This window comes from Dermochelys coriacea, chromosome 18 (genome assembly GCF_009764565.3).
Source record: "Dermochelys coriacea isolate rDerCor1 chromosome 18, rDerCor1.pri.v4, whole genome shotgun sequence".
NCBI lineage: Eukaryota > Metazoa > Chordata > Testudines > Dermochelyidae > Dermochelys > Dermochelys coriacea.
The window spans coordinates 10,893,692-10,911,927 of NC_050085.1; the positions used below are offsets into that span (position 1 = coordinate 10,893,692).

Sequence of the window (18,236 nt, forward strand, 5' to 3'; positions counted from 1 at the left end):
TAGACACATTTAAGAGTGCAGTGTAATATAATCGGTATTCATTTTCAACACAGCATGTGGGCTGACTTTATCAGGGAAACCTCTTGTGAGCTTCAAAAGCCAAATGCAGCTGCTTCCCTCATCTGTGAAAGATACAGAATGAAAACATGGTAACCTCAAACTTTTTAATCTTCCGTGCATCTCTCCCCTTTCGTCTTTTGACTGTGTTTCCTTCCCCCATTGTCATCTCTGAACCTCAACTGGGAGCAAATTGAATTCAGCATCTTTGGTCAGGTGAATCCAAAGAGCTGTTCCAATTCCTGCAGGCAAGTCAACATCAGTAGCAACCATCCCCCAAGCTTGGATGTCACAACTGTTCCTGAAGGCAAGAAGAGGGAGGAAGAGGATTAAATTGCACATTTCCCCAGCCAAAGGACCAGCCAATCCAAACGAAAAAGTTTCAATTTTTATCTCAGTGACAAACAAACAAGACTGACCAACTCTGAAAGAGAAAATATATTAAGTTATACAATTTCCAGTATTCAACCGCAGCCTAGGGTTAAACACAACAACAATTGGTAAATTCTCGTGGGGGCAGAAAATGCCATTGTGTTAGTCATGTTACAGCATGACTAAAAGTTCAAGTATAGACATGCCACCACAATGTTTAGGGTCAGAAGCTGGGAGGAGTGTGAATAGTGGCTCTTCCTTACCCCTGGATGGGGTTGTGAGCAGGATGGAGGTGGAAGTGTTTTTTCTCCTCCCAGCGGACTAGCAGAGAGCACACAGAGACTGGACTCAGCTAGTGGACCACTGCGCTTAGGGCCCAATCCTGCCCCCAGTGTAGCCAAAGGAAGTTTTATCACTTCAGTGGGAGAAGGATAAGGCCCCAGTAGAGCAATAGAACCCACAATTCCCTAATAAATTTGAGACCATCGTGAATATTAGAGGGTACCCAGAACTCAACGGTTCCCCTGGGCAGTATGTTTGATGGATCTTGAAGATCAGTTCTGTTTACAAGGGAGCTAGATTCTATTTTCAGCGGCAAGATAATAAAGACCTATGAAATAAAATGGAGGAAAAAATCAAAATGCACCAATACAAAATGGGGAATAATGGGGAAGGCAGCAGTACTGCAGAAAAGAACCTGGGGGTCACAGATTGAATCTAAGCCAACAGTGTGGCAATATTGTGAAAAAGGCAAAGGTCATTCTGGGATGTGTCGTCATATGTAAGACATGGGAGGTAACTGTCTCACTCTGATCAGCAGTGGTGGGCCCTCAGCTGGGGTACTGCATCCAGTTTTGGGCACCACACTATAAGCAAGATGTGAACAAGTTGAAGAGTCCAGAGGAGAGCAACAAAAATGCTAAATGGTTTAGAAAACCTGCCCTAGAAGGAAGGTTGAAGGAACTGGGCATGTTTAATCTAGAGAAGAGAAGCTGAGGGAGGACAATAACTGTCTTCAAATACTTTAGAGGTTGTCATAAAGAGGACAGTGATCAACTGTTCTCCATGTCCACCAAGAGCAGGCCAAACAGTAATGGGTTTAATTTGCAGCAAGGGAGATTTAGGCTGGTATGACACAGAGGTTCACTACTCTGTGTCAGCAACTTGTCAGGCCTGACATACTCACTAACACACTGTCATCACAATATATACCCACAAGGTGGCATGCAATACATCACTGGAAAACTATAAGAAAAGAAGTACTTGTGGCACCTTAGAGACTAACAAATTATTAGAGCATAAGCTTTCGTGAGCTGAAGTGAGCTGTAGCTCACGAAAGCTTATGCTCTAATAAATTTGTTAGTCTCTAAGGTGCCACAAGTACTCCTTTTCTTTTTGCGAATACAGACTAACACGGCTGCTACTCTGAAATCTGGAAAACTAATAACTCACTGATCATTAATATTCTTGTGTGGTGTATGTAGATACAAGAGTATGGATATGTGCTAGAATTATGGTCTTAAATGTGCTTGGCAAGAAATGCTTAAGCACAGTGAGCCAGACAAAGAGAGATGTGTTTTGCTAGTCTTGGTCATCAGGCAAAGGCAAAGATGATACATCTATATAAAAAGGTAAACAAATCCCTCAGTCTAGGGAGTGAGGGAGATTGTCTTATAATTAGAGGCTGAGATTTGTACCCCACACGATAAACAACGGAATCAACAGACACTACTATAGAAGTGTCTCCAGTAAGATCTTTTATGACTGTAGCCTGCTGGTGATTAAGATCATGGTGCAACGTATGCATTAACACTACATGAGGAATTATGGAAACTCACTGATGTTATGCTTTAAAGTCTGTAACCAACACAGGGAGAAACAGATTTTCTCCCAGTGAGGAAGGAAGGCAGCTGTCTACCTCTCTCCAACGTAAATTAAGCATTATGAAATCAAAACAATGGAAGCCCTATTTACATACAAATCAGCAGGAAGATGGGAGGTACAGCAGGAGACCTTCCTGCTTCTCAAAATTCATTGATCCTGTTTCAAGAAGACAGCCTGATATCTGCATCCCCCCTCCCCACCAGGCAGGAGAGGCAGGGATGACTTTTCAAAGAAGAAATTTCAGAGGTTTACTGGACTTTAAAAAGCTGCCCATAGTTGTCCTTCACTTGGAGGATTCAAGGGGCCAAAGCTCTTGAAATCACAGAAAGTTGGGTCCTTCAACCAGGGAGGCTGAATTTAGGCAAAAATTGTAACTCGCTAAAATTAAGTTTTAATCTTAGAAGCGTATTTTTGCTTTTGTTTCTTTGTAACCCCTTCCATCTTTACTCCTAAGGTTTGGTATCACTTAAACTTTCTGTTTAATAAATTAGTTCTACTTTTACCGTAAACCAATTCAGGGCTGTGATTCAAAGAAGAGAGTGTTTGTCAAGCCCCAGTTAAATTAATGAGCTGCCGTGTATTGTCTCTTTAAAGTAGCAATGAGCATAACAACCTCTGAGAGTGTTCAGTGACAGGGCTGGGCACTGCAGGGAGATGGCTCTGGGGAACTCCGGAGTCAGGCTTCAGTGTCTATTACCTGCAAGACAAGGACTGGACTGGCACAGTCCTGAAGGGTTTGATGGCAAGACAGATAAGCTGATGTGTCAGGGAGCTGTCACACAGTTTAACAGTAGCAAAACTCTCCCTCACCAAAGCAGAGAGGGGTAAGGTGGTGACTCAGTTCTAGGAATCCCAGCAGCCTGTCACACTGGCAGCTGGTTTGAAGGAAATTCAGGACGATGTGCTGTGAGGCGACTCCACACACAGTAAGTGGGTGGTGGAAGTCAGGGTGGGAACTGCAGGCTTGTACGCAGGCTGTTGATGTCAGGGCTGTGAGTCACAGCAGCATAGCATTTAAGGCACCCAGAGTTGCAGGGCAAGGGGTGACAGAACCCCTTTCTGGTTTGGGTTGAGCCCCAAAGCCTCACAGTTGGATATTAGGACAAACTCTGCAGCTATGAGGATAATTAAGCCCTGGCACAGATTACCGCAGCCGGGTTAGGCTAACCCTAAGCCTTAGCAGGAATCCCTTGTACTGGAGGTTCAGAACAGAGTAGACCAGTGGTTTACAAACTGGGGTTTGTGAATCCCTGGGAGTTCACGGGAAAAAATTCCCTAATGGCAGAAAGAGCTGTCCCCAAGGACCCTGGGAAGCACGGAGCCAGTAGCCCAGAACCTTGGGGACTTCGAAGAGCTAAGCAGATCAAAGCAAGCATATCTATCACACTGAGGAGATTGAAACTTCAAGCTTCCTTATACGAAATGGAAAGGGAGGTGGATATTTTTTGCTGTTTTTAAAATTAAATAGGCGGCTGGTGTTGTTTTTAAATTACTATGAAGAACAAGTTGAAGTTTTGTTGTAATGTGGGTTGTTTGCCTGGACTGCTCAAGACCTGAATGCTTGTGTAGGAGGAACTCTGAGTTGGCTTCTTAAATCCCTTCCTGCTGTTCCATATCTGATACTCCTTGATGAAACATAGGAGCCAGAGGCACCAATACTGGGGGCAATGAGAGTCACATGCTGCCCCCACATCAGCACACGCCCCCACAGGTCCCTCCCCTTTTTTTCCCTGCCCCCCCCCACTTTTCTGGCAGTGCCCTTCCAGGCCCTGAGGTACACAGGGGCTTTGCCCCTACACTCGGTTTTTTCTACTGGTGCCTGTGATAGGAGCCTTGTCTTATAACAGGCTTAATCAAAAGGGATACAAGCTACACAAGTGAGATCTTGGAAGAGTGTTGCCATTTTCATACTGTAATAAAAATATGGTGATGATAAATCATAATGAATAAATAGTGTGCAATAAGCATGTCATAAAACACATTTTATATTTCCAGGATTACTGCTTTTATAATTTATGCTGAGGTCAGGGAGAAAATCCTTGGAAATATTCATTTTTAGGAGGGGGTTCACCAGACTTGACATTTTAGTGAAAGGGGTTGGCGGGTTGTTAAAGTTTGGGAACCACTGGATTAGACAAACACCTGTCGGGGTGGTCTAGATTTATTTAATCCTGCCTTTGCTTGGGGGGGGGGAAAATGGACTCGAGAACCCTTCCAGACCCACATTTCTAGGACTCTTTGAAAAACGAACACGTCTTCAGCCTGGGAACACTGAGCCCTTTGGATATCGGGTGGATAATATGTTTGTTTGAGAGCATCAAGGTTTGTTCCTCGCCTTCACTCTTCCAGCAGGCAAGCGAGCCATCCCAGTGGAATTGAGGATCATTACCGAGGTAGAGCAGATCTCAGGGGGTTATGCTGCATGTGTGTCTTGTGCTGACTGAACTCATTCGTTAATATTCATTTGAGCTCACAGGAAAAAAAAAGTGGTGGTGGTGAATCAGTGAGAGGAGAAATCAGTTTGCTACAGATGAGTAATACCTCAGAAAGAAAAGTATATTACAGTAAAAAATACAAAAAGGATCATCTACCAGCACTAGCTACTCTGGAACTGACTGCAGCACTGCATCAGCAACACAACTGCCTCCTTCTTGGGCTCCTACTCAAAGGCTGAGAATACTGAAGAGAATCCTGCCCAAGCCTACAAGTGCAACCAGATAAACTTCATCTGTCTCCTGGGGCACGTGGAAAAAATGATCAACAACAACTGTTAACTGGATGTAAAAAGAAAAAGAAGGAGGTAAATTAAAGACCAGAAAAAAATTTAATATATAAAATAGGCTATGAATTTCCAGACACTAAGCAGGAGCATATGAATTCCAGTGGTGCCTCAGGCTGCGAGCAAGAGTCATCATACAGAAACACAGTAAAAAGACAATCCTTGGACCAAAGCAATCCTAATCTCTGTGACTACAGGTTTTTAACAAGCATGGGGTAAGCAACAGCTGGGACCCAAGTCTGAATATTGATACTGAATATTAGAAAAGCAAATGCACTCTCTTGCAATAAAATAATAATTGTGCACTGATATAGCACCCCCCCCAAATCAGACTGCAGACCATGCAATCCTTAGGCAAGTAGTCCCAAAGATTGCCGGGTGAGGAGAGATTGTAGGATCAGGACCTATATGTATAGGAATCACTCCACCTTAAGGATGAGAGGACGGGAGCCAGATCACCATGGTACAGTAAGTTGTGTGAGTGTGGGAGGGGAAATTACAGCTCAGGGCACAGGGCAAACCCCTACTTTATCAAAAGGGTCATGAAGATCTATAACATCAGTGCACAATAGGCAGGAATAAGTTTTCTTAAGGTCTGATCCAGAAGACCTACAGGCTTCGATCTGGCTTTGATCTCTATTTAAAAAAATCTCCAGACCCACAAGCTCTGCTGAAACAGTTTGCCATGACAGGCACAGCATACAGACAAATAAGTCATTCCCATGGGAATGTTTGGGTTTTGCTAATATTTTCCATTGGCAAGGGAAAATCATTAGGAGGTCAGCATGGGGCCCCCGATTCCTGCATGCAATCACCCAGAGGCTTGACTTCACCAGGCAAGGCGGTGCATAGCCTCCATGATCTTACTCCCATGCATTACACACATTTATAAGCCTGTACAAGATGAGGGGCAATTGTTGGGAATGCACCAAGCAAACCCTGTACCCAGATACCTTTTATCCCATTATAACGTGGTCCCCAGGACCAACATTAACGGAGCAGAGAGTCTAGGTCTCCTGGGCTGAATCAAGAGCTTCTGCAGTCTGAAACCAAGGATGGGGAGGGGGGGGCAGAGACACCGATGATCTCTTGAATTTCATTCAGTGCAGAAGCCACAACCCATTCATGAGTAAGTTGCTGCAGAAAGCGGCCGGATGGTCCAATGAAGGAGCCGGTTTCTTTTTACGCTTTGGGGAGATCTGAACCAAGCCCGAGTTTCCTCAGCTTGCAACCGAGCCTGGGCCAGACCGATTGCCCGCAATCTCCGGGCACGTGGCAAGGCTTCTGGCGACGGGCGCAAGGAGGACCCGGGGCGAGCTTGCTTTGCCCAGAACATCGGGGGGGGGGGGCAGCGGACGAGCCAGGGGCGCCCGGGCTTTGAAGTTAATTAACTTTGAAGTTAATAACGCAAGAAGCCAAGCCATACATAATGCTGATCCTTTGCTCTTCGTTTGCTTGCTCTCTGGGGCAGGCATCGGGCGGGGAGGGGCGGGCCCCCCCAGTCCGTAGCACCTTCCTCTCCCAAGGGGAGACCCCCACCCCACCCCGGGGCGTGATCCCCCTGGGGAAGCAGCCCTGTGATTTCCTTTCCCCCCCCGCCTTTCTGAGCCAATAGCCGCGCTGGGGCACCCCGTGCCCCCCCGGCCCAGCGCTATTGGTGCGGGGGAGACCGGAATCCCCCACCCCCAGCTGCCGAGCCCCGCGGCAGCTGCCTTACCTGCGGGGGCGCCGCCTGGCTCCCCTGGAGAAGCAGCAGGAGCAGCAGCAGCCCCCGGGCAGCCATCGGCCCCGCTCCGCGCGGCGGCGAGGTCCTAGCGCCTCGGTGCCCGGGACTCCCGCATCCCGGCCAGGGCTCCCCGCGGGCCTGCACCGCTCCGAGCTGCCGGTCCCGGAGCGAGCCCGCGCCCCTGCGCGCGCCGGCAGCTCCCGGGAGACTTCTAGCTCGAGCGGCGGGGGCGGCAGCATCCGAAACCCCGAAATCACGCCCGAGAAAAGGGGCTTGACACAGCGAGTCACTAGCCCGGCCCCCTCCAGCCTGCTCCCCGGGGCTACCCCCCGCGCGGCGGACTCAGAGCCTGGGCTCACCCAGCATGCCAAATTGCAGCCGCTAGGAAGCCTACGGGTTTCACCCCCTTTGCCCGAAAAGCAACCGGCTCGGCTGGGTCCGTTCCTCTCCCTTTCCCCTGGCACCAGGGAGCGGGAACAAAGAACCGCGGAGCCTGCCCCGGGCTGGGCGAGTCTGAACCCCTGCTCCCGCCGCTCTCCGCCAGCCTGGAGAGAGGTCCCCCTAAGAGCCCCACACGCGTTTTCCCTCCTGCTCCAAAGGGAGCGAGCTCACCCCCGCCTGGGAAAGCCTGGGCGCTTCAGCTGCACCGGAGGGACCCCTCCTTCCTCCATGGGCTTAACAGGGTTCGGGCGCGATTTACAGCCACCCCAGGGCGTCTTGCCCTCGCTGTCGGCTGGATTTGGAGCAGGTTCTCGCTTTCAAACGGCCGCTTGGCCCGCTGAAGCCCCCCGGGTTTAGCTTTTATCCCAAAGAGAATTGCAGGCAGTCCCTCACCGTTAGGCTCTGCATGAACTCTCTTCTGCAGCCCCCCAACAACAACCACCACGTTTTGTAAAATAGCCTCTTGAAAAGGGCAGGGCGGGTAAAAACCCCTGAGCCAGGCAGTTAAGTCCTGAGAAGCTGCATTTTCATGACGATGCTTTTTTTTTCTTTTCGTGTGTGTAAATTCTGCTTAGCAAAAGGTCACAGGATGAGTGGAGTGTAAGTCGCTGATTTAACACAGGTGTGCAACAACCCCACTTACACCAGCCCTGTAATTACCCGACATTTCACTCTCCTGCAGCAAAGTTCATTATGCAAAATGATAGCACTTTCACTGAAATGGCTTTTGGATTCCTTATTTAACACCCCCTCCCCCGCCCTGGGGGGCTTTCTTCAAGAGTCACCCCCTCCACAATCACATAAACGCCTACTTAACTTTACACACCTGAGTCATGCCCTTGGAGGAGTGGACTCAGGTGTGTTTGCAGGATCGGGTCCTTCCTTGTAAAATGAGTCTGCCGCAATTTTTAAAAGCAATGGTTTACATTTAAAGATGCAGGTCTAATGCTTTCAACGGAACACCAATTTATTCCCAGATATCACACGCAAAACTGAAAACCTAAAATAAACATTGGGCCCTAATTTTCAGAGGTGACCTTGAGCACTGCATTGTAGAGGTCACTGTTCCATACCAGTATCTTATCCAGTTGTGCAAATATGTCCTCGCTTCAGTCTCAATTAAAAACGTACAAGAACACAAACTGGCTGTGGGTAGCTGGTGTTGGAGGTTTGGGACAGCTGAGTGGTTGGGTGGGATAGTGTGTGTGTGTGTATTGGGCTGTTAAACTCACTGGCTGGAAAATTTATTTAAACATTATGGTAGGTTGCATGGTTTTCTTGATTCATAGATTGTTATTTTAAATCGCCCCTAGAATCAAGGTTGCTGAGCTGGGTTTATTTTGGGTTTGTTTTGAACTTGAATCAACATAAATACAACAGCAGAATTTGGGGATAGGATGTGTGTTTTATTAGGACAGGCACCAACATGGGATTGCTCTGCTTAACTTTACCTACATGAGTGGTCTTACTGAAGTAAGCGTAGCTAGGTAACTGAAGGGCCCCAAGACACAGTACTTGGATGCTCATAGAACAGGTGTCTAATGTTAGGCAAGCGCTTAAGTCTTTCCAAGATCAGAGATGTAGGATTAAATCAAATCAAATCTCATTGAATGTGATGTGTCAGAGCAAAAAAAAAAAAACCCTGAAATGGTCACTGACCACTGTTCTTGTCTATTGTGTGAGGTAGGTTCTGCATTAAATAATACCAATCTCAGAGTGGGTATTCCAGTCTCGTGTTTTAAATAAACACATTCAATTCAGACTGTATGTGTTTTGATTATATTCAAGTGAATTACCAGGGACTTTCTGAAAGGAGCCATACCAGGAACTACAACACCCACCTCTGCTTCAGCAAAATAAATTATTTTTCTCAAAATGTTCCATTCATTTCCTAGAAAATAATCTCCTGCACTGAAGACAAAAACAGATATTAAGGACAAATTGTTTCTCCAGTTCCCAGTTCTCCATAAGGAATTTTAATCTAACGGGCAGAAAGAGAAAATTCTTGGTAGCACAATTTATTATGGTTTATAATACCATCTATTTGTATATGTCCCTCTATTTAAACACTTATTAAAATGTGCATTTGCCGATAAATAGTCCTTTTGAACTCAATGGTACTACATGCAGGTGCAAAGTTAGGGCTTGGCTACACTTGCAGATGTAGAGCACTTTGAGCTAAACCAGCCTTCGGTCGAGCGCAGTAGGGAAAGCGCTGCAGTGGGCCACATTTGCACTGGCGTGGCCACATTTGGAGCACTTGCAGCGGCATTGTGAGCGGTGCATTATGGGCAGCTATCCCACAGAACCCCTCTTCTCATTCTGGTGCTGTGGCTTGTGGGAAGGGGGCGGGGCATTCTGGGTCCTGTCCCATGCCCCATGGTGCATTGCTTCGCATCCCAGCAATCCCTGTGATTCTGTCCACATTTGGCACCATCTTCCAACATCTTTTGTACTGCGTGCTCTGTCTTCTCTTTCGATCTGCAGGAATGGATCCTGAACTTGTGAGGAAAACACTGATAAGTCTCGCCAGCACGTCACGAATTGCAGTCGAGTTACTCCTTAAGCTACACACTGACCGTGAGGACTCCCGACGACGATATTGACTCGAGTAACCCATACAACACAAGATTGCTTGTGGCATTCATGGACATGCTCACTACAGTGGAACACCACTTTGGGGCTCGGGAAACAAGCAGTGAGTGGTGGGATCACATTCTCATGCAAGTCTGGGATGACAAGCAGTGGCTGCAGAACTTCGCATGAGGAAAGCTACTTTCATGGGACTGTGTTCTGAGTTCACCCCACCCTGCGGCGCAAGGACATGAGATTGAGAGCTGCCCTGATGGTGGAGAAGCGGGTGGCCTATTGCAATCTGGAAGCTGGAAACTCCAGACAGCTACCGATCGGCCGCTAACCAGTTTGGAGTGGGAAAGTAGACCATTGGAATCGTGTTGATGCAAGTTTGCAGGGCCATTAATCGCATCCTGCTCAGAAGAACCGTGACTCTGGGCAATGTGGTGACATTGTGGCTGGCTTTGCACAAATGGGGTTCCCTAATTGGGGAGGGGCAATAGATGAGATGCATATTCCCAATTCTGGCACCAGATCATCTAGTCTCCGAGTACATAAATCGGAAGGGGTATTTCTCTATAGTTCTCCAGGCGCTTGTGGATCATCATGGGCGTTTCATGGCCATTAACGCAGGCTGGTCCAGAAAGATGCATGACGCGTGCATCTTCAGAATAGTGGCCTGTTCAGGAAGCTGCAAGCCAGGACTTTCTTCTCAGACCAGAAGATCATTGTAGGGGAAGTTGAAATGCCCACTGTGATCCTTGGAAATCTCGCTTACCCTTTAATGTCGTGGCTCATGAAACCTACACAGGGAGCCTTGACAGCAGCAAGGAGCGGTTCAAACAGGCTGAGTCGGTGCAGAATGACTGTTGAGTGTGCTTTTGACATTTAAAGGGCCCGCTGGTGCTGTCTGTATGGAAGCTGGACCTAGATGATGACACATCCTTACAGTTATAGCCACGTGCTGTACCCTCCATAACATTTGTGAAGGGAAGGATGAAAGCTTCACTCAGGCATGGATCTCAGAGGTTCAACACCTGGAGGCTGAATTTGAATAGCCAGAGACAGGGCTATTAGAGGGGCCCAGCGCAGGGCTGTAAGGATTAGGGATGCCCTGAGGGAGCAATTTGACGCTGAAAGCCACCAGTTATGTTTGGTGCCCTGCACGGAAGTGAAGTGCAGTGGTTCCAATACTAATAGGCATCTGTGTTTTCTATGTATGATGCACTGACTTGCAGTGCCTGTTGCTTTCCTGGGCTGTGGTATCTTTTACTTAATGCAATAAAGAATGTTTTCAAAGTAAAAAAATCATTTATTGAAAAGAAACACAACTGCTGGGGAAACAGAAAGGGCATGACACATCTGTTCTGTGTGGGTGGAGGAAGGGGGCGGGGTGGGAAATGGGACAATAACAGATTTGCGTATGTCCTGTTATCATATTCAGCTTTCTGGCTGGAGTGCCGCTAAATGAGTGCTGCACTTCAGGATAGCTATGCTGCATGGTGATGGGGGTTGAGGGCAGTGGGTAAAGGTTGTAGTTTGCAGGGCTGGGTGGTTAAGCTACAGGTGTTGGAGGCAGCTGGTGGCAATAAGAAACCAGATGTTGGGGGAAGTGGGTTGGCGGTGACATGGGAAAGAGTTTTGGGACATGGGCTGCAGGGGCAGTGGGAGGCAGGCACGGATCTGCTCCATCTGCATTGCTATGAGCACCTGCATAGAGTCCGCTTGGTGCTCCATAATGCTTATGAGCTGCTCCGTGCTTTGGTGCCAGCGATCTGCATTCTGCTGGCGGAGCCTCCTTTCAGTCTCCCGCCACTCCTGTACTTTTTGATTTTCAATAAGGGACTGCTGCATGACTTCATGCAGCAGGTCCTCTGGTTCTTCGCGGCCACTTCCTGATTCTTTGCAGTCTTTCGGCCATTGATAACAAGGACAGCTGCAATCTCAAGGTTGCATCTGTAAAGCCAAATGCAACACTTAACAGAGGCAGTATTGTCACACCAGACAGAGCAATGATTCAGCCGTACTTAAAAACAGGCACTGTGCACCTAATAGCAGAAAGTGCCCATCCCCAAAGCGAGCGCACATAACCCACAGGAACCCCAAAATGATAAGTAAGCACAGGGGCAAGGGGGACTGATTGTTCCAGGGCTGTACTGTCCTCTGGGGTTGGTTCTGTGCCTTGGGGAGAACCAACAGCTGCAGGGGGCCCCTATACTGAACACACTCACATTTTCCACAGGATGAGTTCGTCCTGAAAGATAGCTCACTTCGGCGGGTGACGGGGAAGCAAGGGAGGGTCTTCTACTGCAATGTGGATTCTGCCCTGGCCCCATATGCAGCTTGCCTGTGTGCAGCAATGGTCCCCCTACCCCTCACGGCACAGTGGTGCAGACATGTTAGCCTGACTGGGACAAGGAGCACAGAAGCTCTGCCAAGGAACCTGCGCAAGCGGATTGCCCAGCTTCTGTATGAGACTTTTGAAGAGATTACTGGGGCAGATTACCACCATGTGAGAGAGCACATCAACGCCCTATTTTGCATCTAGGCATGCACGCAGCCCCTAACCCTTCTTTCTGCAACCCTCCTCGCCCCAAGAGCCTGCACAACAACTACCTTCCCAAAGTAAAAGCCACTACTGGGCACCTCCTCTGCTGTTTGTTCTTCCCCAAGCACCGTCCACTGCGGCTGGCTACCGTCTCCTGGCTTGAAAACAGCTCTGGCTGCATGCATCTAGGGATGCCGGGCCATCCTCTGGCTCCTCAGCACTCTCTCTCTCCTGCTTTCCTCCTCCTGTCTTGTTGAATTCTGTGCTGCTACAGCCTCTGAAGTGTCCATGGTGGTCTTCGGAGTGGAGGTGGGGTCACCCCCAAGTATCACGTCCAGCTCTTTGTAGAAACAGCAGGTGGCTGTTTGCCTCCCATGCTTTGGGTAGGCATTCCACAACTCCTTCACTTTAACCCTGCACTGCAGAGCGTCCCGGTCATGGCCCCTTTCCATCATGGCCCTTGATATCTGCCCGAAGGTATCGTAATTCCTACGGCTGGAGCACAGCTGGGACTGGACGGCTTCCTCCCCCCAAACGCTGATGAGGTCCAGCACCTCGCCGTTGCTCCATACTGGGGATCACCTGGCACATGGAGGCATGGTCACCTGGAAAGATTCGCTGAGAGCACGCCACGCCTAGCTGAGCAAACAGGAAGGGGAATTTCAAAATTTCCAGAGAATATAAGGGCAGATCTGACAGTTGGTCACCTGAGGGCAGGGCAGCTGAGTTCAAAGTGATGACCAGAGTGGCTAGCACAGGCATTGTGGGACACTTCTGGAGGCCGATCAGAGCACATTAATAGCCCAGGGCATCAACACTGGCACCGCGGCAATCTAGTGGGGGTGCAGCAAGCTTTATGCTTCTCGTGGAGGCAGATTACCAGGGGCACTCCAGCCACAGAGTCTGGGTGCTCTACATGCCTTGCCAGTATGGACACCTCAGAAGTTAGGGTGCCTGGGGCTGATTAATGCGCTCTGACTTGCAAGTATAGGCAAGGTCTTACTTAAATGTGTAAGGATTTTCAGGTGGACAGCTTTGTTAATTACCAATGCTATCAGCGCAGTGCAAGGTAAATATTTTGGCAGAAGTATGAGTGAGAAAATAATTGAGGAAAAGAGGCATCATTCTTAAACACTGACAAATGGAAACAAGGGAGCATGCTATCAAAGGAGACAGTTTAAAATGCCATCTCATGGGAGTGTTGCCAATGACTTCTGTGAGTACAAAAAGAAAAGGAGGACTTGTGGCACCTTAGAGATTAACACATTTATCTGAGCATAAGCTTTCGTGAGCTACAGCTCACTTCATCTTGCCCATATGCTCAGGGTTTAGCTGATCTCCATATTTGGGGTCAGGAAGAAATTTTCCTCCAGGGCAGATTGGAAGAGGCCCTGGAGGTTTTTTCGCCTTCCTCTGTAGCATGGGGCACGGGTCACTTGCTGAAGGATCTCTGCTCCTTGAAGTCTTTAAACCATGATTTGAGGACTTCAATAGCTCAGACATAGGTGAGGTTTTTCGCAGGAGTGGGTGGGTAGATTCTGTGGCCTGTGTTGTGCAGGAGGTCAGACTAGATGATCAAAATGGTCCCTTCTGACCTTAATATCTATGAATCTTCAGATCAGACACAAAGGATGTACAATGTTTGACTCTTACTCACATTAGTCTCAATGGCTTGCAAGGAGCCTCTTGCTGGAGGTAAGGGCTATGCTATGTGCAGGCTGCAGAATCAGGTCCTAACACAATATTCAGTGAACACAGCCTTATTACATTTGCAGGTCAAGGATTCTCGTGGCTACAATGATACTCAAGGAAGGTATTTGCAGCTGAAGATCATTCACCAAATTTCTCTGTTGCCATCCCCCTTCCCAGTTTTTACCAGGGGAGAGCTTCCAATCTGAGGCTCTTGGAGGATCACACTTGCTGCAGTATCACACAGGGAGGGAAGTGGCAGCTTGTATAATCAGTACGCAAACCATTTAATGCCTTACACGTGAAACCCAGCATCTTAAACCTCAGTTGGAAATCAGATCAGGGGCACTGGTGTATTGTGATCGTATCAGGAAACACAGCTTAGGCCTGGTCTACACTAGAAATTAAGTCGGCTTAACTACATCGCTCAAGGGTGTGAAAATCCACACCCCTGAGCAGCAAAGTTAAGCTGACCTAGCCACCCCCCTCATCTAGAAGCATGTCTACACTTCTGTCAACCTAGCTACTGCCTCTCAGGGTGATGGAATAATTATAGCCATAGGAGAACCCCACCTGCTAGTGTAGGTAGCATCTAGGCTGCAGCATTTCAAGTGTAGACAAGCCCTTAGCAAGTAAAGGCCAGATTTTTAGAGTGTTTAGGTGCCTAATGATGTAGATAGGCACATTGTGTGATGTTCAAAAGCAGGGTATGCTTAGCTGCTTCTTTAGGCACTTAGATACCTTAAAAATATCTGACCCCCCAAGTGGCTGCATTTTGTACTAACTGCGGTTTCCAAACGATTTGAAGTTGCCACTCCCTGTAGAATAGTCTCATTGACATCAATTGGGCAAGGTCAGTTTGCTAGGTCAATCATTCCAGGAACATCATTCGACAGTATTTACTGTAGCAGATGTGTATGGAGATGTTTCATTTATTCTTAATTTTAAACTTTCTGCAGTTTCTTTAAATTCAGCCAGTTGTTCAAATCACTTGCTGTATGTTAAATATTTTCAGGTCAACTTTGATAACATGATCTGTAGAGTGCTGTTAATTCTCCATTTTCACCCCAGAATGGGTGTCCATTATAGTCAGACTTCACCGTAGCAGATGTGTTTATTTCTCTTCTTTTATTTCACCACAGTTCCAACATTTGTTTATTCTTACTATGTCATGCTAGCTGTTGTCCAGTATCTCATAAAATTTACCTCCTCTTGAACTAATATTGTTTACATAAAGACGTTGCTATTTCTACATATTTTGATTATGAATTGTCTAGTATAGGTCTTTAGCACACAAATTATGCAATTTTTCATTGAACTTTTAAGACTTGATACTGCATTTCCTTTCACACTCAGAACTCCAACTTTGGTCACAGAAAGGGAAGGGGTTGGGTTGTGCAAGGAGTGCTGGGTTGGATCTTTATGGACGTGAAAAGAAAGTTGAATGCTGCAGTCTTGGATATGTAGCAATGTTCTTGAGAATTAATTTGCACAATACAAAAATCAGGGGTCATCACCCCATAAAATTAATAAGCAGCAAGTTTAATACAAACAAGAGGAAATACTTTGTCAAAATGCACAATTAAGTTGTGAAACTCATTGCCATGGAATGTTGTGATAACCAAAAGTATAAATGGGTTTTTAAAAAAAACCTAGATAAATTTATGGAGGATAGGTCCATCAATGGCTATTAGCCAAGATGATCAGGGATATAACCCTATGCTTGGAGTGACCCAAACCTCCGATTGCCAGAAGGCAGGAGGGGAACACACAGGTGTATCTCCCCAAAATTGCCCTGTTCTGTACACTCCCCATGAAGCATTGGTACTAGCCACTGTTGGAGACAGAATACTGGGCTAGATGGCCCATCGCTCTGACCCAGTATGGCTGTTCTTATGTAATAAATGTTTCCATTTGTTTCTCTCCCATACATTTAACCTCTAAGAATTAAAACAAGAAGTCCTAGGAGAATACTAAGATTTTCTTGTTGTGGACTTGGATTCAACAAGCCCTTACACAGAGGGAAAATCCCAAATTATTTCAACATTTGCAGTTTCAACTGCAGACATCCTCATACTGAGGAGTTGTTCTGTAACAACAGGGGGGGGGGGGATATCAACATCTCTAATAAAGTTCCACACTCAGTATCTGCAATCTAAAGAAAAAGGAAGTAGAAAAACAGACCAGATTTCTGATTTGAGCGGGGAAGGGACTTTTGCCTCAATCAGCTGTGCTATTGAAAAGTAATAATTTAAGTGCAGTGTTTTTTTGCGGTAATTAGTGACCAGCTATAGGAAGCTGATTCACCTTGGGCCATTAACTCCAACTGGTCATTTATCCCAAGCAATAGCAAGATCATTATTACTATTACAAAGTATAATTTTGAAAAGAACCTTTTGGGAATTTCTCCATTTGTTTTCCCCCTGTATTAGATCAAATTCTACTCTTAGCCACCCTGGTATAATTCCTGTGAAGTCAGTGGAGTTACTCCACATATCCATTGGTGTTAATTAGGGAAGAATTTGGCCCTTCGTAGGATTTACCTGTTGGTTACTCCTATCAATAGGTTACTTTTTTCTCCAAGATTCCATTTCATCTGATACTAAGTTCTCCTGTAAGTTACAAGCAAGCCCCCAGGTGCCCAAAACCCCTGATTCAGGCCCAGAAAATCATAAGATTGGCTTTAAAATCATGGGATTTTAAAATATTATTTGCTTCTGGCTTCTGAGCCTCCAGGGTGCACATTTTCAACTTTTCCTCTGCAGCCATGAGAGCTACCTACTTACTTTTCTCCTAAATGAAAGCTGAGTGTCTCATATCATCGCATGACTCCAGGAACTGGGGCTTTAAGAAAAACACCAAATATTGTGAGACCTGTGATAAAATATTGAGAATTGGCAACACTGAAGAAGATAGACATGGATCCAAATGAGAAACTTGCATTTGAATTCCCCCTAGTGTGACGCACTGCCTCTGAATTAGGGTCCAAGCTTTCTGAAGCAGTTCAGATTTGGTCCATTATGGGGAAAGATTTAGCAGCATTGATCTGAACCCTGATCCAGTGGTTCTGGTTTAGCCTCAGCTATAAAGTGAGGATGGATGCATCAGGCATAAAGCAGTTCTATGCAAGTGAGCGTTTAGCTAGAATATAATTCAAAAGAGCGTATTTCCATTTTGTTAGTAGAGATTTTCTTCAATATGAAGTTTTCTTTATGGAACTACTGAACTTTTCCTTCTGCCACCACATAAATTCCCCAACTCACCTTTCCTTCTTCTGATGACCACCATCCTTTTGTTCTCCACTCACTGTAGATCTGATCCAAGGCCCATTGCAGTCAATGGAAAGTCTCCCATTGACTTCAGTGGGCTGGGATCAGGTTCTATAATTAGTCTGCAAAAAATATCTAGATCTGGCTCCAGTCAGAGCCAGCACTGACCGGAGAGGCCTGGCTGCAATCACAGTTACACATAATTATGGCACACATTCAATGAGAGTTACCCCTTCCCATCTTAATTTAGGCCTGAGACTATTTTTTGGAATGGGGGTGGTCAGTGGAGAACCTAGTTAACCTCAAGGAAACGGAATCTTCATGTTTGGTTTTAACTTTAAGGTAAAAAGGGGGATTGATTTAGCCCATACACCCTTTATATATAAGGCACATAGACCATTGAATGTACCCAAATGGTTATCACAGTCTCTTCCCCACAATCTTGCTAGGGATTTTATAGGCTGACCCTCAATGAGGCTGTTGCTATTTGGCCATCAGAAAGCAGCAAAGTTGCTTTGCATGTCTGAATGGTTGATCTCCATTAGAGGACCAATGTTTCTGCAGATGTAAGTACACTGACATCAGCAGAGATTCTGGCCCATTGTTTTCATGGCTGACATTAAGCATAATGCTATGTATATTTATTTGCCTTTTATTGTATTGATTCATTCATTATTTTTGATTTCAATGAAAATAAAAGCAGGCGTAAAAAATGTCAGACTGTTCCATCTGAATCACGAGAGCTGGGACTGAATTTAAAAATAAATGGCTGTTACAAAATGTTGTCATTTATATAGAGTTTACTTAAGTAGGGAAGTCCTCTGATCCTATTTTTGGCCTGTCAACTAATAATCTTAGCTTATATGTAGAGATGAAATTACTCTAATATTAAGAAAG

At 46.4% G+C, this 18,236-nt stretch overlaps 1 protein-coding gene across 3 annotated transcripts in view; it reads right to left on the reverse strand.

Annotated features, from left to right (window-relative positions):
- Window positions 1-17,581, reverse strand: part of TNFRSF8 (TNF receptor superfamily member 8) — a 48,526-nt gene extending 30,945 nt beyond the window's left edge. Inside the window, exons 1-2 of one of the 3 annotated variants that reach the window (XM_043499950.1) lie at window positions 17,570-17,581; window positions 6,810-7,321 (exon numbers count right to left, since the gene is read on the reverse strand). In XM_043499950.1, the coding sequence (XP_043355885.1) occupies window positions 6,810-6,875 (66 nt within the window). In that variant the 5' untranslated portion in view covers window positions 6,876-7,321; window positions 17,570-17,581. Of the gene's footprint in view, window positions 1-6,809; window positions 7,322-7,652; window positions 7,766-17,569 lie in introns of those variants that run through there. The other 2 variants (XM_038376867.2, XM_038376865.2) reach the window with 2 other exon arrangements.
- Between the last annotated feature and the right edge of the window lie 655 nt (window positions 17,582-18,236).